Here is a 23177-nt window from a genome sequence, read left to right as displayed (position 1 = left end):
TAAGCTTTTTCTTGAGAAATTAAACATTGACTTCAACTTGGCTAGCTAGCTAATAGCATAATGATCTGAGAGACAAGACACCAGCACAAGCTGCTTTGTTTTTCAGGGTCCCCAATGACAGCACTTTGATTTGAGTTACAAATCGTGCTACAACTTATGTACCTGCTACAATGGTTGCGTTTACACAGACAGACAATTCTGCTCTTTTGTCCATTTATGGAGGGGGGGGCTTATATGCGGATTCAGGAATGCCCACGTGCAGGAACGTCACAAATTGCGTGCAGCAATTACACACTTACATTTATGGGCAAAACACACTGATCTGATTGGGCAAAGGACAAATGAGTGAAAAATATGAGAATTGGACTGCCTGTGTAAACAGCGCCACATTTGTATCTGTTCAGAGAGTGACATGCTGGTCCAACTCAAGGTGTCAAAATAATTATATGGACCCATCCAATTGGCAACAGATTTTCATGTGAAAATTCAAAAATAGTCATTTCAGAGTTTCCTTTAGGACAATCTGGCGCCGGGCAACATGGAACATTTTTATTGACCAGACATTTGAGAAATTTTATGGACATCCATATGCATTCAGATCCAACCTGGCACAGCCAACAGCATCAATAAATGAGGGATATTGGCCAAATTAGCCACATTTACGAGTCCTTAAAACCACCCTTAAACAAATTACAAAAACACTATTCCTTGTGTTTCGATGTGTAGCATATGCAAAACTTTATAGACTATTTTGAGGCTACTTTCCTAAAACAATTGTCCACCTCACGGTTCAGCTGTCAGAGATTTGAGCACTAAATGCACCAGGGAATTGCATGCAATGGCTTCCGTGTCCACAGTATAATATTCATATTTTAACAGCTTAATTCTTGTTGTACACAAATGTGTTTACATCCCTGTTAGTGAGCTTTTCTCATTTGCCAAGATAATCCATCCACCTGACAGGTGTGGCATATCAAGAAGCTGATTAAACAGCATGATCATTACACAGGTGCACCTTGTGCTGGGGACAATATAAGGCCACAAAATTACTACAGGGGAGTATCAAGCAACTTCGCACAACCATTGAAGAGGAGTGGGACAACATTCCACAGGCCACAATCAGCAGCCTGACAACTCTATGCGACGGAGATATGTCACGCTGCATGAGGCACATTTAAAAAAAAAAATGTTTTAATTGTCACACTAGATACTGCCTGGTTTTCTGATCCATGCCCCTACCTTAGTTAATGTGCATTCTGTATTCCGAGTCATTAGAAATCCATAGATTTGGGCCTAATGAATTTTTTTCAATTGACTGATTTCCTTATATGAACTGTAACTCAGTAACATGTTTGAAATGCATATAAACGCACATTGCGTTTATATATTTTTGTTCCGTATGCGTTTATATATTTTTGTTCTTTATGCGTTTATATATTTTTGTTCTTCCATTTAAGAATGATGGAGGCCACTGTGTTCTTGGGGACCTTCAATGCTGCAGAAATGTGTTGGTACCCTTCCCCAGATCTGTGCCTCGACACAATCATGTCTCGGAGCTCTACGGAGAATACCTTCAACCTCATGCCCGGATTTTTGCTCTGACATGCAAGGTCAACTGTGGGAACTTAAATAGACAGGTGTGTGCCTTTCCAAATCATGTCCAATCAATTTAATTTACCACAGGTGGACTCCAATCAACTTGTAGAACTTGTACATCTCAAGGATGATCAATGGAAACAGGATGCACCTGAGCTCAATTTCGAGTCTCATAGCAAAGGGTCTGAATACTTATGTAAATAAGGTAAAAAATAAAAGTAAAAAAATAAGTAAAAACTGTTTTTGCTTTGTCATTATGGGGTAGCGTGTGTAGATTGATGAGAAAAAATGCATTTAATCCATTTTAGAATAAGGCTGTAATGTAACAAAATGTGAAAAAAGGGAAGGGGTCTGAATACTTTGAGTATCTGCTTCCATAAATTTTTTCAACTGGTGCCAGGGGACCTTCAGATGAGTCTTGTGAGGCCCGTGGGCATCCTAGAGCAAAACAACCTGACATGTACATGTTTGAGTCTAACCTTTCCACAGAGGGGTCATATTAGTGTAGTCCAGACTGTTTGGACGCTACAGACAGAAGTTGGCAGATCGGCTGTACCAACTTCAGGCGCGTCCCATGGTGTTTGTGAGAGTAATCTTTCCATAGAGGAGTCATAATAGTTCATAGGCCAAACCGTTCCGATGCTACATACGATTTTGTGAGAAGACAGCTTTTCGAGGGATGTCTCATGGTCTGACAAACCCTGCTCTAGTTCTGCCACCTTCCACCGCAGATGCGGAACTGCGACATCAACGGATGCGGTCGATTGAGACACATCCAATGCAAAAAAAAAAAGATCTCTTGCTTGAATTGACAGATTTGTATTATTATGCTAATTAGAGTTCCGCAGGGCGCGGACATCAACTCTAGGGGGTTTTAAAGCAAACTTAAAGCAGACTCAGAGCTGCCTACTCTCACACATTGGCCCTTAACATGTATGGCCCTTAACATGTAGGGCCATTGCAGGGTCAAGAGTTGTTGATATCTGATAGAGTTTTGCATAATACATCCCATGCCTTAACTGGGTTTGCCCGAGCTTTAATTATCACGGTCACTGATCACTCTATACGAACAATATCTAGAAAATGTTTGAGGTGAGAGGATTGTAGGGGTAATCCAAGCACTAAGGATAACCTTTTTTTGCTGATGTCAACCCCACATAAATGATTCATTTTCTGAACCAGTTGCAGTACAAATGCAGAGTCATCATTTTAAAAAAAACTAAAAGGTGGATCTTTGTTCACAGGGAAACCCATAACTTTAGTAAGGCAATTTAAAACATGTGACCAGAACGGGGACGCCACAGGACATTCCCAAAACATGTAACCAGAACGGGGACACCACAGGACATTCCCAAAACATGTAACCAGAACTGGGACACCACAGGACATTCCCAAAACATGTAACCAGAACTGGGACACCACAGGACATTCCCAAAACATGTAACCAGAACTGGGACGCCACAGGACATTCCCAAAACATGTGACCAGAACTGGGACGCCACAGGACATTCCCAAAACATGTAACCAGAACTGGGACGCCACAGGACATTCCCAAAACATGTAACCAGAACTGGGACGCCACAGGACATTCCCAAAACATGTAACCAGAACTGGGACGCCACAGGACATTCCCAAAACATGTAACCGGAACTGGGACGCCACAGGACATTCCCAAAACATGTGACCAGAACTGGGACGCCACAGGACATTCCCAAAACATGTGACCAGAACTGGGACGCCACAGGACATTCCCAAAACATGTGACCAGAACTGGGACGCCACAGGACATTCCCAAAACATGTGACCAGAACTGGGACGCCACAGGACATTCCCAAAACATGTGACCAGAACGGGGACGCCACAGGACATTCCCAAAACATGTAACCAGAACAGGGACGCCACAGGACATTCCCAAAACATGTGACCAGAACGGGACGCCACAAGACATTCCCAAAACATGTGACCAGAACTGGGACGCCACAGGACATTCCCAAAACATTTGACCAGAACTGGGACGCCACAGGACATTCCCAAAACATTTGACCAGAACTGGGACGCCACAGGACATTCCCAAAACATTTGACCAGAACTGGGACGCCACAGGACATTCCCAAAACATGTAACCAGAACGGGGACGCCACAGGACATTCCCAAAACATGTAACCAGAACTGGGACGCCACAGGACATTCCCAAAACATGTGACCAGAACGGGGACGCCACAGGACATTCCCAAAACATGTAACCAGAACTGGGACGCCACAGGACATTCCCAAAACATGTGACCAGAACGGGGACACCACAGGACATTCCCAAAACATGTGCATTAGTGTTCAAACAGCATCTATCACATATTGGAGTAGGAATCAGCTTGATAGAATGCAGCCTTTAGACAGCATGTACTAAAGTCGATTTCATCCACACTTGCATTAGTCCCCTCGTTTGGTGATCAATAACTTTGTCAAACAGATTGTGAACCGGAAACTGTATGTTTGATTCTAGAGGGGGGACAATGAATAGAACAATTGTTTGGTTAGGGTGTAGGGGCAGATTTATGTCATCTTGTCTTCAGGAGATTTTATTATGTATTTACTTTAGTCTGATCTGTGGAACAATTCTCATTCTTAACAATGGGCTAAAATATAGGGTAATAACATGCTTGTCAGCAAGAACACTACAGGTATTCCCCACACATTTTATTATTCCACTTCTTCCCGATTTTGCCAGTGTTAATCACACATTTGAAGTCTGATATGGCTACTTGTGTCTTTGCTGCCATTCATGAACAGTTTTGAATAAATTATACAAATAAGCATTGATATTAAATGCTCCAGGAATCAAATATTTTAGTATTGTGCACAAGCTAGGCAGCGATGGTAGAGTAAGATGACAGCAAGGATCTTCAACTATATAGTAAGCAAGTAAGTAGGTAGGTAGTCTCGCACGAGTCGGAACGGCTCATAGGGCAGGAGCCCATCTCTTGTTTCTGTAGCGTGAGGCAGCTTGATGTAAAGTACACCCCCTGGATAAGACGCCAGTCTATTCCAGAGCCTTACCTCCAATCTATCTCCTGAGTAGGCACAAACCACCTGAATATTGATATGTATTCGATTTTTCATCAAGTTTGGGTGATTTAAATCAAATATTGTTATAACAAGAACATTTTCAAAACACCCAGCACTTGAAAAACATAAATCAGGTGTGGCCAACTCTCCCGGAGAGCAAGCAGGATTTTCTTCCAGCCCTATTTAAAGAGAGTTACCCACTAATATTAAATATTCCTGTGCAGAGCCTTGGTGTACTGGTGACACTCCACGGCATGTGTTGCATACAACTTTCCACCTGAGAACAGGGATCAAATCCCTGCTTCCAACCTTCCCACTGTTTCTAGCATTTGCCTGTGTCCCTATCTCCATTTCATTCCTGTCTGAAAGTGTCAAACCACAACATCAAAAATACATCATCCCCCCCAAAAAAATCTCAAAGTAACAAAGTCGTCAAATTGAGTGTTCATTTCATGTTCAAAGCATCCTAAATACATCTAACCTGTGGTTTAATTTGTTGTTGTTTTTCACCCCGGTCATAGGCCTACGTCATGTCAAAATACATAGAATTGCAGGAAATTTGTTTTAAAACAGTAACATTTTCTTGAAGGAAGACCTCCAGGGTCCCATCTAGAGGTTGTGCCAGGGGGCAATGAAATTCACACGCAAATCTCTGCTCCAAGATGTAGTTTAAAGCGTATTTCCTGCAATTGTACGATATCGTATGTATGTTTATATGATACCAGAGGACGAGGCCCAAATGAGTTCCAAAAAAAATGTACACTTGGGACACGCGGTCAATTTTGACCCTGTTCTGGGTCCAGTTGAGTATGGCTGGGACAGATGTTCTGAGAGGGAAAGAAATCTCAGCATAGTTTGACTACCTCCATCAAACCCAGTCTCTTGGTATGCTCATAGTCGTAGAAGAACATACATGCTACAATCACATTAAAAGTGGCAAAAACAATACTTTGCAAAACTTCACGAGAGCTAAAGCCCTTGGCAGATCCCAGACTGCTCGCATACTCACCCAGAGATCCGTTCCCCAGTCCATGTTTAACGTCTTCTTATCAGCGGATCCCTGAATACAAAGAACTTCCTCAAAGTTATCCCAATTTGGAGGACGCCTCAATCCTGGGAGATGAATTCCGAGGACGCTCAAATACCCCTTCTGTATCCTTTCCGTTTCTAAACAGTGAGAATCATTTCTCCCTATAATTTAGCAAACTAATCTAGTTCATCTAAACAATATTCGTTGCAAAGGAAAGAGGGATAAACTAGCTTTCATATCCTCGTCACTCCCAAATCCTAATTCTTAAAGGGACAGTTCCCTAATGTATTTTCCTTCAATAAAATGTTCACTGGCGACAGACTGGCAGTGGCATGTCATAATCAGTGATTCTTGTTTATTTATGGGCATACACAAGTCACTTTTAAAAACATCTTTGAAAATAGTTTTATAAAGGAAAATGAATGTTCAGATTCTCTTGTAATTAGACTACAGCAAGCAATACAATTAACTATTGATATAGAAATATGAACATTCTTATTAAATTCCTTTGTATGTTGTCAGATGCAAGACACTTGAACAGGCAAAAATCTAGAAAAGCATTTAAAAAACGCTAGTCACACTAAAAAAGCTCATAGTTAGACTGTGTAAACACAATTCAACAAACTGTACCACTGAATCAATATTTTCTTATACAGTGCAATTCCTAGCAAGGACACAACTTTCACTGGAGACGGGGGCATGTCCCCCCCACATTCTGAAATTCAATTTTGTTCTCCCCAGTTGTATCATTGGAATGTGATACTAAACTAGGCGCGGTGTGCTTTAAGACCACGCGGATGTCTCCGAGCGGTCGTATAGGCTGTTTGGAGTGTTTATCGGACTGGATATTTTAAAACAAATAATAATATTATCCCCCCACTACTTGAACCAAAGTTGCGGCCCTAGTCTAGACTACACATAGTTGACATTGACTCCAAATCCTATACAAGTATATTAACAGTAAACTCACATAGATTTGTTACTCAAAGTCACATTCAAAGTCAAGTAAAAAACATTACTCCGATTGAATCGCCACCCTAATCTTACGTTTGAAATACTTTTGCAGATCACGCTGTCTCATTGTTTGAAATAAATTATATTTCGTTTTTCATTCAGAATGAATTGTTCAATGATGTGGATTAAATGTATTTTTAAGGATTTTATTTATTAAATCCCAGTGTTGCATGTAGACCAAATCATTTTAATGTTGTACAAACGTGTTACTGTGCGTGAAGTTTAAAATGCATTCTGTCATTACAAAATTTGGAATGTGATATATTTGACACAAAAAAACATTTCATGAATAAAAGATTGTCTTCCTCAAATGCAGTAGATGATGACGCAATCTTTACAAGCGGGAGGGATGGAGATTGTTGGCACCTTAATCGGGAGAAGACTGGCTCGTGGTAATGGCTGGAGCGCAATCAGTGGAATGGTATCCACGCTCCGTTCCAGCCATTATTATGGACCGTCCTCCCCTCAGTAACCTCTACTGGACTGGAGTTAGCCTGCCCAGGAGCTGATTAGTTCTGAAATGTACCTGGCTAAAGGGTGAGACACTCTCCTATGACTGGCTATCCCGAGTTGAACTCAGAGTTTATCTAATTTACTGAGGTAACTCCTCAAACCTTCGTAGGATACCCCTCTGGATCATGGTTGCCTTCCCCTGTTGTAGACATTGGCATCATTGGAATGTTGTTTGGCTGGTTGACTGGTATGAAATCATAATGTCCTTGTCTTTTCTTCCTCCTACAGAAGACTATCAGGACTACCAGGACAACCAGGAAAACTACAATCACCAAAAATGTATAAATTATACTCGAGGAGCCACCTGAAGGGGAGGAAATAGAAGAAGAACAGGAGAGTTTAGACATGATTCAGACCAATTCTGTTTATAAATTGATTCAGGCTAGCTCGTGATCTAGGATTTGTGTTTCGCAATTCAGCTCTGTGGAATTGAATGCGATTCATTCATTCATCTTACTGAAAGAATATGAAGTATGTCTTATGACAACATGAATCACTACATCAGGGTTAGCTACGTTTCTAACATAACATGTCCCACAGTCGGTCAGGTATAATACCTTTCATAGTTAATAATGTTGTTGTTCTGGTGGCCGTCCCAACTATATTCGTGGCAGTGCAGATGTAGATCCCAGCGTTGGTAGACGTAGCTGTGGTGATTCTAACAGTCCTCTGGCGCCCCTCAGTGGACAACTTCACATTGCGTGCAGCGGTGTAGTTCCACTTCATCTCAGGAGGAGGGTTCCCCTCAGCACTGCAGTTCAGAGACACATCACTGCCTGCACTCACCTCCACTGTGTCATTCCCTAGAAGGAACTTAGGAGCGTCTAAGAAGAAAGGAGGTGCTTTTAGAGTAGACCACTCAAAACGATGCAACTTATGGGATGTCAGATGGGTTGCCATGCAATTCAGTTGAGACTAAAATACAGTAACTTAAAAGGTGGTAAACAATTATGTAAAACCTGTCTCAATCACTATTAGGCCTATTCTACCTTTAAGATTGGTTAGAACAGCGGAAAGCTGATAGCAAGTGTCGCTAGAATTAGTTAAACGTTTGTAAAATAGTCCAATAATAACATACTTGAAGGATAGAAACATGACTTACACAAGACGTCAATAACAAACTTGTGAGAGGCTTGTCCATGTTTTTGATTTATGATCATGAAAAAGATCAAGATTAATAGCCAACTCACAGTGCACAGTAATGTTGAGAGGTTCTGATGTCACTGTAGGATGGGGTTGTGGTCCCTCTGGTCCCAGGTCCAGTTCTGCTCTACATCTATACTGAGTTCCATTGTCATCTTTACTGGGGCTGATCATCAGAGTAGCTGACACATCCTCTGGTCTTTTACTGATGTTACTGTAAGTTACATTATCTAAGGGTTCATTCCCTTTGTACCACTTCACAACCAGGTTCTGTAGAGGAGCGATGTTCTGAATGTCACACTGCAGCTGGTACTGTGTCCCCTCCACCATGGGACCAGAGTGGCTCAGAACAGAGATGGAGACTCTGTCTGGAGTCTCTGTAGACGAGGTTCAACAATGTAAAAAACTCTCAATGCTGATATACAGTTAAATAGAAACATACCTTTCACAAGGAGGAAAATACTCACTGTAGAGAATGACTGGAAGTACTATTGAGGGTTGTTCGCCATCATTGAGATTGATGTAGCATTTGGGTTCTATTGTCCAATCAGTAAGGTTTTCCACAGTCCAGGTGACAACGTTGACATCTTGTTCTAAACTTTTACCTCCGAATGTGGCCTCCCAGCCCATCCCATCATGGTCTGTGGATGATGTGCTGCAGTTGACTGAGACTGAGTCTCTATATCTCACCACCACTCTGGGAGGGTTGAGCTCAAGAGGAAAGGTAACTACTGTAAAAACATACAAGAATGAAGACATCAATGTGAAATCCACATCAAATATAAACTGTTCTGCCTTGTGAGATAAGTGAGGGTGAATTAAATAATGTGAGCACAGAGATGAGCTGGAAAATACCTTTTGGCTTGGCTGTTCCTGGAAGGGTGGTCATAGTGTCTGGAGTTGAGGGTGCTGTGGAGAACATCGTTGGGTGTTGTTGTGGAGGTACATCTACTAGGACATGTATCTGCTTGGTGATGGAGCCCAGTCTATTTGTGACTGTGCAGTTGTAAGTTGCATTAGCTGTTACTCTGGAGATATTGAGAGTACGCAGGCGCCCCACAGTGGTCTCATTGGCATTTCCCTCTGCAGTGTTGTTGGTCCACCTCAGCTCAGGAGGAGGGTTCCCCTCAGCACTGCAGTCCAGAGACACATCACTGCCTGCACTCACCTCCACTGTGTCATTCCCTGGAAGGAACTCAGGAGCGTCTGAGGAGAAAAGGAGGTGCTTTTAGAGTAGACCACTCAAAACGATGCAACTTATGGGATGTCAGATGGGTTGCCATGCAGTTCAGTTGAGACTAAAATACAGTAACTTAAAAGGTGGTAAACAATTATGTAAAACCTGTCTCAATCACTATTAGGCCTATTCTACCTTTAAGATTGGTTAGAACAGCGGAAAGCTGATAGCAAGTGTCGCTAGAATTAGTTAAACGTTTGTAAAATAGTCCAATAATAACATACTTGAAGGATAGAAACATGACTTACACAAGACGTCAATAACAAACTTGTGAGAGGCTTGTCCATGTTTTTGATTTATGATCATGAAAAAGATCAAGATTAATAGCCAACTCACAGTGCACAGTAATGTTGAGAGGTTCTGATGTCACTGTAGGATGGGGTTGTGGTCCCTCTGGTCCCAGGTCCAGTTCTGCTCTACATCTATACTGAGCTCCATCATCATTTCTATTGGGGCTGATCATCAGAGTAGCTGACACATCCTCTGGTCTCTTACTGACATTACTGTAAGTTACATTATCTAAGGGTTCATTCCCTTTGTACCACTTCACAACCAGGTTCTGTAGAGGAGCGATGTTCTGAATGTCACACTGCAGCTGGTACTGTGTCCCCTCCACCATGGGACCAGAGTGGCTCAGAACAGAGATGGAGACTCTGTCTGGAGTCTCTGTAGACGAGGTTCAACAATGTAAAAAACTCTCAATGCTGATATACAGTTAAATAGAAACGTACCTTTCACAAGGAGGAAAATACTCACTGTAGAGAATGACTGGAAGTACTATTGAGGGTTGTTTGCCATCATTGAGATTGATGTAGCATTTGGGTTCTATTGTCCAATCAGTAAGGTTTTCCACAGTCCAGGTGACAACGTTGACATCTTGTTCTAAACTTTTACCTCCGAATGTGGCCTCCCAGCCCATCCCATCATGGTCTGTGGATGATGTGCTGCAGTTGACTGAGACTGAGTCTCTATATCTCACCACCACTCTGGGAGGGTTGAGCTCAAGAGGAAAGGTAACTACTGTAAAAACATACAAGAATGAAGACATCAATGTGAAATCCACATCAAATACAGTGCCTTGCGAAAGTATTCGGCCCCCTTGAACTTTGCGACCTTTTGCCACATTTCAGGCTTCAAACATAAAGATATAAAACTGTATTTTTTTGTGAAGAATCAACAACAAGTGGGACACAATCATGAAGTGGAATGACATTTATTGGATATTTCAAACTTTAACAAATCAAAAACTGAAAAATTGGGCGTGCAAAATTATTCAGCCCCCTTAAGTTAATACTTTGTAGTGCCACCTTTTGCTGCGATTACAGCTGTAAGTCGCTTGGGTATGTCTCTATCAGTTTTGCACATCGAGAGACTGAAATGTTTTCCCATTCCTCCTTGCAAAACAGCTCGAGCTCAGTGAAGTTGGATGGAGAGCATTTGTGAACAGCAGTTTTCAGTTCTTTCCACAGATTCTCGATTGGATTCAGGTCTGGACTTTGACTTGGCCATTCTAACACCTGGATATGTTTATTTTTGAACCATTCCATTGTAGATTTTGCTTTATGTTTTGGATCATTGTCTTGTTGGAAGACAAATCTCCGTCCCAGTCTCAGGTCTTTTGCAGACTCCATCAGGTTTTCTTCCAGAATGGTCCTGTATTTGGCTCCATCCATCTTCCCATCAATTTTAACCATCTTCCCTGTCCCTGCTGAAGAAAAGCAGGCCCAAACCATGATGCTGCCACCACCATGTTTGACAGTGGGGATGGTGTGTTCAGGGTGATGAGCTGTGTTGCTTTTACGCCAAACATAACATTTTGCATTGTTGCCAAAAAGTTCAATTTTGGTTTCATCTGACCAGAGCACCTTCTTCCACATGTTTGGTGTGTCTCCCAGGTGGCTTGTGGCAAACTTTAAACGACACTTTTTATGGATATCTTTAAGAAATGGCTTTCTTCTTGCCACTCTCCCATAAAGGCCAGATTTGTGCAATATACGACTGATTGTTGTCCTATGGACAGAGTCTCCCACCTCAGCTGTAGATCTCTACAGTTCATCCATGATTCATGAGTGATCATGGGCCTCTTGGCTGCATCTCTGATCAGTCTTCTCCTTGTATGAGCTGAAAGTTTAGAGGGACGGCCAGGTCTTGGTAGATTTGCAGTGGTCTGATACTCCTTCCATTTCAATATTATCGCTTGCATAGTGCTCCTTGGGATGTTTAAAGCTTGGGAAATCTTTTTGTATCCAAATACGGCTTTAAACTTCTTCAACAGTATCTTTGACCTGCCTGGTGTGTTCCTTGTTCTTCATGATGCTCTCTGCGCTTTTAACAGACCTCTGAGACTATCACAGTGCAGGTGCATTTATACGGAGACTTGATTACACACAGGTGGATTGTATTTATCATCATTAGTCATTTAGGTCAACATTGGATCATTCAGAGATCCTCACTGAACTTCTGGAGAGAGTTTGCTGCACTGAAAGTAAAGGGGCTGAATAATTTTGCACGCCCAATTTTTCAGTTTTTGATTTGTTAAAAAAGTTTGAAATATCCAATAAATGTCATTCCACTTCATGATTGTGTCCACTTGTTGTTGATTCTTCACAAAAAAATACAGTTTTATATCTTTTGTTTGAAGCCTGAAATGTGGCAAAAGGTCGCAAAGTTCAAGGGGGCCGAATACTTTCGCAAGGCACTGTATAAACTGTTCTGCCTTGTGAGATAAGTGAGGGTGAATTAAATAATATGAGCACAGAGATGAGCTGTAAAATAGCTTTTGACTTGGCTGTTGCTGGAGGGTGGTCATAGTTCCTGGAGTTGAGGGTGCTGTGAGGAAAATATTACGTCATGTTGTTGATGATCTCATCTCTTCTAAAATGTGTTGAAAGGGGAATCGCCTTGCCCAAAATATTCAGATGTTATTTCCTATTGTGCAAGCACAGTCCCCAAATCCAGAACAAATTCAAGAAAGCGTAGAGTATTATATAGAGCCATTATGGCATGGAACTCCGTTCCTTCTCATATTACTGAAATAAACAGCAAACCTGGTTTCAAAAAACAGACAGAGCACATCTCACTGCACAACGCCTCCCCCCTATTTGACCTAGATAGTTTGTGTGTATATGTATTGATATGTAGGCTGTGTGTGCCCTTTTTTTCAATTTATGTCTAAAATGACATACCCAAGTCTAACTGCCTGTAGCTCAGGCCCTGAATCAAGGATATGCATATTATTGGTACCATTTGAAAGGAAACACTTTGAAGTTTGTGTTAATGTGAAAAGAATGTAGGAGAATATAACACAATAGATGGTAAAAGCTTATACAATAAAAAAAACTTTTATTTTTTTTGTACCATTATCTTTGAAATGCAAGAGATAGGCCATAATGTATTATTCCAGCCCAGGTGCAATTTAGATTGGAAACTAGATGGCAGCAGTGATGTGCAAAGTTTTAGACTGAATCAATGAAGCATTGCATTTCTGTTCAAAATGTTGTCTCAAGACTGCCCAAATGTGCCTAATTTGTTCATTAATAACTTTTCATGTTCAAAATTGTGCACTCTCCTCTAACAATAGCATGGTATTCTTTCACTGTAATAGCTACTGTAAATTGGACAGTGCAGTTAGATCAACAAGAATGTAAGCTTTCTGCCAATATCAGATATGTCTATGTCCTGGGAAATGTTCTTGTTTCTTACAACCTCATGCTAATCGCATTAGCCTATGTTAGCTCAACCGTCCCGTGGACGGGACACCGATTCCGAAGAAGTTTTAAAAGTATGTAGTTCTGTCCTTGAGCTGTTCTTGTCTATTAATGTTCTGTATAATGTCATGTCTTTTGCAAAAGCAGCAGCTAAATGGAGATCCTAATAAAATACCCACGATACACAGTATATCATGGAACAACAATTGCTTAAAAGGGCACTGGAAAGCACATAGTCCATCCCTATGTGTTCCAAAATGAAGGTCAAAGGATTCTTATTTTTGACAATGGTGGATCTGTCAAATATGGAGCATCCATAGGTTAGCACATACAAGACAAACTACCATACTAACAACAATGCACCACACCCACCATCAGTGGTTTTCAGAAGTCATTTACATTGCTCTCAATGTTGCACAGCATGGACATTCACACCCACCACACCCGTTTAGACAATGTCATATCACTCCATGACATCAACAGTGTCTGTGTTTTACCTGAGTGAGTGTAAGTGTATTTCTTGTGATTTTATGTTATTATATAATTGTATTCTTTAATTAGGGTCATGAGTTGTTCCTATCCATGTGACCTGACCAGGAAAAACTCAGGGCCCTGTCTACTGATGACTGTTACCTTATTGCTACATATCAATATTCATTTTTTTATTGCTCATGAAATACTTAATTTCTTGAGTTTAATTGCTCTCAAATGTTAGTCTTCAAATTGACCATTGTGGGGTTAAAACTAATTTCCTTTATCAACAATCAACTTCCGTTCAAGTTCGGTTAGTGGGATGTGAGCACATGTTTAAGTACCACCCTGGGAGACAGCAAACAGTTACTATATCACCAGAGTAGATATTAACTACGGTCAACATAAACATTATCCACACAGATATCACAACAATAGATATTAATAGATAAGTATGGAACAAATTAAACACTCACCTCCATGTAACAGCATGAGCATGAGGAGGCCCAACATCAGTGAGATCATGGTAGTTCTCTGCTGAGCAAGGTGGGGCTGATGCTGAGCAAGGTGAGGAGGATGGGGGATGTCGTAAGAGAGGATGCCCTGACTGATGGTCCACCCGTTGGTCCAGGCTCGGTCTTAACACTGTGCTAATGACAGTTACTGTATCTCAGGCAGAGAGCTTACTGTGTGAAGCAAGTGTTTCGAAGAGGAAATTCATACCCTGCCCTGATGCTGAGCAAAGAGGAAACTGCTAAAACGGAAACATGACATCGTGGTTGAAAAAGTACCCAACTGTCATACTTGAGTAAAAGTAAAGGTACCCTTGTAGAAAATGTAAAGGTACCCTTGTAGGAAATGTAAAGGTACCCTGATAGAAAATGTAAAGGTACCCTGATAGAAAATGTAAAGGTACCCTGATAGAAAATGTAAAGGTACCCTTATAGAAAATGACTCAAGTGAAAGTCACCCAGTAAAGTCCTACTTGAGTATGAGTAAAAAAGTATTTGGTTTTAAATAAACTTAAATATCAAAAGTAAATGGAATTGCTCAAATATAGTTAAGTATCAAAAGCAAAAGTATAAATCATTTCAAATTCCTTATATTAAGCAAACCAGAAGGCACAATTTTCTTGTTTTTTTATTTAAATTTACGGATAGCCAGGGGCACACTCCAACACTCAGACATCATTTACAACCAAAGCATTTGTGTTTAGTGAGTCTTCCAGATCAGATGCAGTAGAGATGACCAGGGATTTTCTCTTTATGTTTGTGAATTAGACCATTTTCCTGTCCTGGTAAGCATTCAAAATGTAACAAGTACTTTTGGGTGTCAGGGAAAACGTATGGAGTAAAAAGTACATTATTTTCTTCAAGAATGTAAAGAAGTAAAAGTCATCAAAAATATAAATAGTAAAGTACAGATACCCCATAAATCGACTTACGTCATACTTTAAAGTATTTTTACTTAAGTACTTTACACCACTGCATCAAACCACAAAGTCAGTTCTCATAAGCAAAATAAACGGACTCCTAACTCACCTTGTGGTGTGTGTATGCGAGTGTATGTGTGTGAGAGGATAGATAGATAATATCAAAAAGTAATGTTCAAACATTGTTTTGCAATTTTTTATTAAATAAATACATTGCAGTTAGAAACCAATTCCACATGTTGTGTTGGTCAGTCTAACGCTGTCTTATTAACATACCTGTTTAACATAATAACTTCATTAACATCCTTCCTTATCCATGACGGAACCATAATATTACCCTGATGCCTGATTGACATGTAAGAACTTCATTAACATCCTTCCTTATCCATGACGGAACCATAATATTACCCTGATGCCTGATTGACATGTAAGAACTTCATTAACATCCTTCCTTATCCATGACGGAACCATAATATTACCCTGATGCCTGATTGACGTGTTTATTTATTTTTTATTTTTACCTTTATTTAACTAGGCAAGTCAGTTAAGAACAAATTCTTATTTTCAATGATGGCCTAGGAACAGTGGGTAAACTGCCTGTTCAGAGGCAGAACGACAGATTTGTACTTTGTCAGCTCAGGGATATGAACTTGCAACCTTTCGGTTACTAGTCCAATGCTCTAACCACTAGGCTACCCTGAGGGGAAGGCGGCTCATAATAATGGCTGGAACGGAGTGAATGGAATGGCATCAAACACAAGGAAGCCATGTTTGATGTATTTGAAACTATTCCACTCCAGCCATTACCACGAACCCGTCCTCCCCAATTAAGGTGCCACCAATGGGGAGAGGGTTAGGTGGGTTTGATCATCATGGTGACCGTCTTGAGGGAGTAGGAGCCCCCGTGGAACTCTGCCCAGTAAACCCCGTCCTGGTAGCGGCTGCGGTAGTGACCCCCTCGATACCACACGCCGTTTAAGTTGGAGTGGGCACACATGTGGTACCACCAGCCCCCCTTCTGGAAGTGGGCACAGTTCCCTAATGAGGAAATGGAGAGAGGAACCAACTCATCAAGCCAAACCTGGGTGTTCAAACAGGTAGCCATGAAAAGAGGCAGAAATGAAAAGAGAGAGGGTAGTAGAGAGTGAGAGAGGATTCACCTGAATACGCATCCTTATCCTTGTCCAGAGTTGTAAAGGCTTTGTCATTGTGCCAGGACATTGAGTCTCCGGCATTGCCTTGGTATTCCCCCAGCCTCAGACGGTACCAGTCGCTCTCAGGCTCCAGGCGGAAGCTGTCGTACTCTGCAAACACCTGGCGGCCTGCCAGTCCTCCATGGCCACCCGAAGCTTGTAGTGGGCCTGCTTGGTCAGCCAGTAGAGGTGCTCCAGACCCAGCCAGTACTCTCCATCCAGGTTCCCAAAGCCTTGCTGTGGTGGAGGGGTACGACAGATAGTTTAGGGTTATGTTCACTGTAGCAATAGTTTTCATGACTTCTGTGGTGTTAAACCGTCCTCAACTGAAGGATAGTCTTGAGTCTCTGAGCTCTAATACCAGCTGTTTTTCTGGTTTTATAGCCCACTGTGATGGTTGCCAATTATAGTAACTATACAGCTCATGTTTCATCACATATAATCTGCTGAAATGAAAGGCAAATGGAGGAGGGGAAAGGATTATGGGTCTGCAGTGCACACACTCACTGTGTGTTTTGTATTGCAATAGTAATAGCACACTGTCTGACGTCATGACAAGCTCTTGAGCGCTTCACTTTTAGTGGCTCACTGCACACTGGAGGTGAGAGCACCTTGTACTGCTCCCAGGTCCTGAAGAAGTTGACTGATCCGTCCTGTCTCCTCTGGATGACGGTCCAGCCTCCCTGGGCCTTGGTCTGTTCACACCAGGCCTGCAGAAGCTGGTTGGCGCTCTGTGGACGCAGCAGGTAGATCCCATTGGTGGTCTCGCCCGAGTCCAGCACATGCTGGCAGTCCCTCCAGGGTCCTGAGGGACAGAGATGGTGTAGGTATGTGGCTCACAAAGGCAGTTAGGATTTCGGAACATACCTGGGTTCAAACAGTCATAATTGTGCTCGATTTGAGCCCGTCTGGTGCAATGGAACTAATGGAAGTTCAGAACGTACAAACTCCATCCATCAGCCACTGGGTAGGCTCAACCAACTGCTGGAAATGAGGGAGTGAGTGAGACATGTAATGGGGAGAGTGGTCTGGAATTGTGTTTGTGTTAGAGCCAACAGGGTCACAGATACATGTTTTCTCGCTTTGCTTCAGCTTATCTCTTTACTGCCCGAAGACATTCTTTCACCACACATGTTGTATGTCTTATGTCACACTGGGAGAGATAAGCGTACACCGCAGGAACGGACACAGAAAGCCTGTCTGGGGGAGGAGCCTGTCCATACTGGGGGAGGAGCCTGTCCACACAAGGTGGTGTCACCCATCTGAATGCTCTGCCTTGTAATCTTACACATTCCAGTTGTGCACACACCGTGCATTGTATGGGGGTATCGCCTTGTAATTCAAGGTTACATAGCAGTGTCCTAAAGAGGGCTGTGATTAGGGTGTGTGTTTGTTAGGGTGGCTGTGTGTGTGTGTGTGTGTGTGTGTGTGTGTGTGTGTGTGTGTGTGTGTGTGTGTGTGTGTGTGTGTGTGTGTGTGTGTGTGTGTGTGTACTGCTGGTAAATTAGATTTTTTTAGATTCAAATATATTTTAATTTGGAATTTATCCTAATCGCTCTTTCTAAAGAGGAGGTGCTGACAAATCTGATTATTGGTGCCAAATTCTGGATTAGCTACTTTTTATGGTTTATTTCCTAAAAGAGAGGATTATATTTTGGCCCATTTGATTGTTATTTATAACAAATATTATTGATGAATTTGCAAATGTTATATCAAAGTCAAACCTTGTGTGTGTGTTACTCATTAACAAAGCCCCTTCTCTACTCTGATGAGAACAGCTGGCAGTTATTAGACATTGTTTAGGTATTCCCAGAGAGATAAAGTCCTATCAGTGGGTCAGTGAGTCCCCAAGCTTCTGCACAGTGTCTTCTGGAGTGTAAATAACACTGACAAAATACTGACACTGTTTCAAAACACAAACTCAAGGTCTGAACAGCAAACAATGAAGCATTTGAAGGGCCAAAAGAAAACAGCTTAATGTTCTGATTGTTGTCAGACGTGTCAGTGAAAAACAATATCGAAACAAAGCAGGAACCAATGAGATATGCGATGTATTGACTGAAATAGAAACAAGGTGTTATAATGTGTGATAACGCTGCCCGGGGAAGATACATAGTGTTACTCTTTCACACGGTCTTACAAAGACAGACCTTCATTCCTACATAGACAGTGTTGGTTAAGCTGAAAGCGCCGTTGGCAGTTGTAAGCTCTGAGGGTGCCGTGATTTACCTGGGGTCTTAGTGACAGGGAAGCTTATGAAGGGGGCGTCGGTAGGGGTGTCGGCCATGGTGGTGGGGAGCACCTTTGTCCCCTGCAGGGGTTCTCTCTCCTCCTGTGGCTGTAGTGGAGGGGCGCCCTGGTCTCTCTGAACATCATTAGCCATCTCCTTGGACTCTGAGCTGTCATTCAGGGGACAACTGGACTGGATACTCAGGGGTTCAGAGGTCATCTGTACAATACAACATAAATATATAAAGAATTTTGTACAGAGCATTGTGGGTACTGTAGTATGTTATGGTACCACTTTAGCTTCATGGGTCAGGGTCAGTGCTGGAGAACAATGCCAGTGGTTTGATAAATACAGAGCTCCCCCTACCTGTGGAGGTGGGGTAGTGTTCTTGGTGGCCTGGCACAGCTTCTCCAGCCGGGCGATAAGCTGACTCTGGTTGCTCATCATGGAGGTGAGGGCTCCATACTTCTTCTCCAGCTCCCTGTAACTAGTGGAGATCTGCAGCATCTGGGATGTTGGTCCACCATGACCGAGCAACAGACAACGGGCCAATCAGGGATGTATCAAGGTGCTACATGCCTGTCATCAATAGGTAAAGGATACTAAGACGGTAAAGAGCAGTAGTAGGAGCAGGTATACAGTTATATGATTCTAACTTCCCTCCTTATGAACACGGCTGTTCCCACAATGCTCTCTGTCTGATTACCTGTGCGGTGGCGTTGAGCAGTAGGTTCTCGACCCGCCTCTGTTTGACCACATGGTCCTTCTTGTACATAACCTCGTGCAGCAGCTGGTCGTAGAGCTGGGTGATGCGGGAGTTCATGCTGCCGCTCTCTTTCCATAGCGCCCGTACCTCCGTAACCAGGGCCCCCTCCTGCTCCAGCTGGCCTCTCAGCTTCTCCAGCTGTTCCTGCTGACGGTTCAACTCCCCCCGCAGAGCCATTACCTCTGAGTGGTTGGCGGCGCCGGTGGTGGACTCGGTGCTCACGCACAGCGCCCCCTTCAGTTTTTGCTGGGGAACAATGAATGTGTAGGAGCAGCGGCCTGCCTTTAGCTCTGAGGAGCGGGAAAGGCGCTTTTGGGACTCTTCCTTCCGCCCCCCACCTCAGGCATGACTAGGAGGAGCCCCAGCAACAGAGACAGGCCAATAGTCAGCTGCTTCTCCATCTACCTGTTCAACTGCTCTTCTGTCCATGGAAATAAGCAGTGATAGAGATTCATTAGCAGATTTCCCCAATAAAACATGATACTCTATATCTAGAACATGTAGAGATGTATTCATTCAGTAAAAATAGCTTTTCCCCATTTCAAACAACTATAATTGTACACCAACAAGTACATCACAGTCAGACAGTGGCCACACAGATGCAAAATTCCATACAGACATTTTCAGTGGAAAGCAGAGCATGTAAAAGTGCCACCACAATATCTAAGATGCAGCTCAGACTGTCTCTCAAGCCTTGACAGCCCACCAGATGTTCCCCTGGAAGGTGAAAGTACCCTTTACACTGTCTGCCTGGCTGGAGTTTATTAGCAAGTCAGCACTGGGGTGACAATGGTCAACAAAACCCAGACAGAGTCAACTCACACTTCCATCCCATTGATCAACACAATCCTTTCAGGGTCAACTCTGGCTACCACCATTGTCAACACCGTAAACACCATTATCACCTCAACATTAACACAACACACTATATTTGCATGGGTCACTACTCCTCAACCTCAGTGAAACACATTATTGGTACCAACAAGTGTCTGTAAGTAAACTGGAATACCAAAGAAAAAGAATACATCACATGATTGACAAATTGTAGTGTCAGAAGCCCTGTACCATATCGCCAAACATTAACCATTGATCATCTATCATTATAATAGCAGCACTGTTGTTATTAAATCTGAAAGGGGATCCTATCTTTGTAACTTTTAAAGTGAGGGAGCATGACTTACCTCAGTCCTGTTCAGAGGTATAGAGTCTGTTGGCAAACTCTGTCAGCTGTGTTCCTGTGTGTATCCCAGAATCCTGAGCTCCAATGGGTACAGAATGGACTTCTTTAAAGCATCCTCATCCAGAATCCAGATGTCAGGACTATTGGACCTTTCCTTAGCATTGCCTCAGAATGGTCTACTGCCTCAGAATTGCCTCCAATGAGAAAGTCCACTGCTGTGGCTGTAGCATGCAGCCCGGCAACCCTTTTTCCTGGTGTGTCTGAGCCTCACAGAGACAGGCAGACCAGAGAGACTGAGCTACAGTAAGAAATACTCAAGGGAGAAAGATAACTACACACAACACTGATACACAACATCTTTTCAGCAGCAAGACCTCCCCCTCACTTCATCCCTGTCACAGGCCCTCTAAACAAAGAGAGACATAATTACAAACTACCCTAATGACACCCCCCCTCTCTCTCTCCTCCCATCCTCTCAGCTCAGCTGCCTCTGGCCCTCAGTGCAGGAGGCAGGAGCCCTCTCTTTGTCTCGGCCCGTTGCCTCCCTTCAGCCTGCTGTTCTCTCACTGAGGCCTACTCCCAGGCGGTCCATCTGTTTACTGTAGTTCAGCTTGAAAAGGTAGCCTATGAGTTATCAATATAATTTATTGAACCATGCCAAACATAAAAACAATACATTGAGGGTTATAATATGGATAAGATGCAGATGAAGGTGAATATCCACCGTTAAGACGAGGAATAATTCTGTCAGTCATCCTGGATAGTCTCTTTCAACTGCTGTGTGCTAGTAGATACGGTACGGACGGCATTTCATCTGAAAAGGACCCATGAGCGCAACATGTGAAGTTCACAGGAACATGTCAAATGTGGTGTCAAATGAAAGTTAAGAGTCTATGGTTTTACAAATTAAGGCATATATACATTTTCCAACCATTTTCATCCTAAAAATGTGGAATAAGCAAAGGTTTTCATTTCTGGTCAAACAGATGGAAAATGGGTCTTAGAAATCATCTACAAGAAAATGTATGAAAAGGTATTAGAAATACATCAAAACAACAATCATGTAAAGACCTCTGCCAACTAATATCAACACTTATATTTTGTTGTTTAGATTACATTCCTTCTGCCTTGTAATTCCCTTACCAAAAACCTCTCATTTCTCTCACTCATGAGGAGGGAGGATAATGAAAGGTCACAGAAGTAACAAGTAAAGGTAGACCTACCAATTAGTTACAGTGTTTTTACTGAGATCAAGGTTGTTTATGAATTATTAAGTGATTAAAACTATACCAGGCGGTGTCAGAGGAAGGCCCAAGAAATGGTCAAAATCTTCAGCCACCCAAGCCACAGACTGATCTCTCTGCTACCGCACAGCAAACGGTACCGATGCAAGTCAGGAACCACCAGGAGCCTGAAAAGCTTCCACCCCCAACCCATAAGACAAGACTGCTAAATAGCTAGTCAAATGGCTACCCGGACTACCTGCATTAACCCTTGTTGCACCAACTCTCTTGCACTGACTCTATGCACACACACTAGACTCTACCCACACACTCACATATATTTACACTGACTCTATGCACACACACTAGACTCTACCCACACACTCACATATATTTACACTGACTCTATGCACACACACTAGACTCTATCCACACACTCACATATATTTACACTGACTCTATGCACACACACTAGACTCTACCCACACACTCACATACATTTACACTGACTCTATGCACACACACTAGACTCTACCCACACACTCACATATATTTACACTGACTCTATGCACACACACTAGACTCTACCCACACACTCACATATATTTACACTGACTCTATGCACACACACTAGACTCTACCCACACACTCACATATATTTACACTGACTCTATGCACACACACTAGACTCTACACATACACTCACATATATTTACACTGACTCTATGCACACACACTAGACTCTACCCACACACTCACATATATTTACACTGACTCTATGCACACACACTTCACTCTACCCACACACTCACATATATTTACACTGACTCTATGCACACACACTAGACTTTATCCACACACTCACATATATTTACACTGACTAGTAAAGAAGTAAGTAAAGAAAATGAATAAAACAACAGTAAAAAGACATTTGAATATAAGAGTAGCAAGGCTATATACACCGGTTAGTCAGGTAGATTGAGGTAGTATGTAGGTATGGTTAAAGTGACTATGCATACAATGCCTTGCGAAAGTATTCGCCCCCCTTGAACTTTGCGACCTTTTGCCACATTTCAGGCTTCAAACATAAAGATATAAAACTGTATTTTTTTGTGAAGAATCAACAACAAGTGGGACACAATCATGAAGTGGAACGACATTTATTGGATATTTCAAACTTTTTTAACAAATCAAAAACTGAAAAATTGGGCGTGCAAAATTATTCAGCCCCTTTACTTTCAGTGCAGCAAACTCTCTCCAGAAGTTCAGTGAGGATCTCTGAATGATCCAATGTTGACCTAAATGACTAATGATGATAAATACAATCCACCTGTGTGTAATCAAGTCTCCGTATAAATGCACCTGCACTGTGATAGTCT

The 23177-nt window shown here is 42.3% G+C and overlaps 2 protein-coding genes and 1 pseudogene across 3 annotated transcripts in view; all 3 read right to left on the bottom strand.

Moving 5' to 3' along the window:
- Positions 1–5936, bottom strand: part of LOC112226079 (cdc42-interacting protein 4 homolog) — a 29639-nt gene extending 23703 nt beyond the window's left edge. The window contains exon 1 of the mRNA XM_024390305.2: positions 5669–5936. Within this exon, the coding sequence (XP_024246073.1) occupies positions 5669–5692 (24 nt within the window). The 5' untranslated portion in view covers positions 5693–5936. The remainder of the gene's footprint in view (positions 1–5668) is intronic.
- An 899-nt stretch (positions 5937–6835) lies between these two features.
- Positions 6836–14499, bottom strand: LOC112226083 (intercellular adhesion molecule 1). 2 transcript variants are annotated; one of them, XM_042307030.1, is made up of 8 exons: positions 14251–14499; positions 10353–10616; positions 9933–10007; positions 9215–9565; positions 8827–9090; positions 8407–8736; positions 7774–8040; positions 6836–7520 (listed from the first exon to the last, which is right to left on the bottom strand). In XM_042307030.1, the coding sequence occupies exons 1-8, from the start codon at positions 14297–14299 to the stop codon at positions 7312–7314; spliced, it is 1809 nt and encodes a 602-aa protein (XP_042162964.1). In that variant the 5' UTR covers positions 14300–14499; the 3' UTR covers positions 6836–7311. The 2 variants fall into 2 exon arrangements, with proteins under 2 accessions (XP_042162964.1, XP_042162963.1); XM_042307029.1 differs by having other exon boundaries at positions 9933–10262; positions 14251–14496.
- Positions 14500–15044: 545 nt separating this feature from the next.
- LOC112225746 lies at positions 15045–21991 on the bottom strand (annotated as a pseudogene).
- Between the last annotated feature and the right edge of the window lie 1186 nt (positions 21992–23177).

Source organism: Oncorhynchus tshawytscha, linkage group LG27 (genome assembly GCF_018296145.1).
Source record: "Oncorhynchus tshawytscha isolate Ot180627B linkage group LG27, Otsh_v2.0, whole genome shotgun sequence".
NCBI lineage: Eukaryota > Metazoa > Chordata > Actinopteri > Salmoniformes > Salmonidae > Oncorhynchus > Oncorhynchus tshawytscha.
The sequence above is the reverse complement of the archived record's forward strand: the minus strand, read 5'-3'. Positions and strand labels throughout refer to the sequence as shown.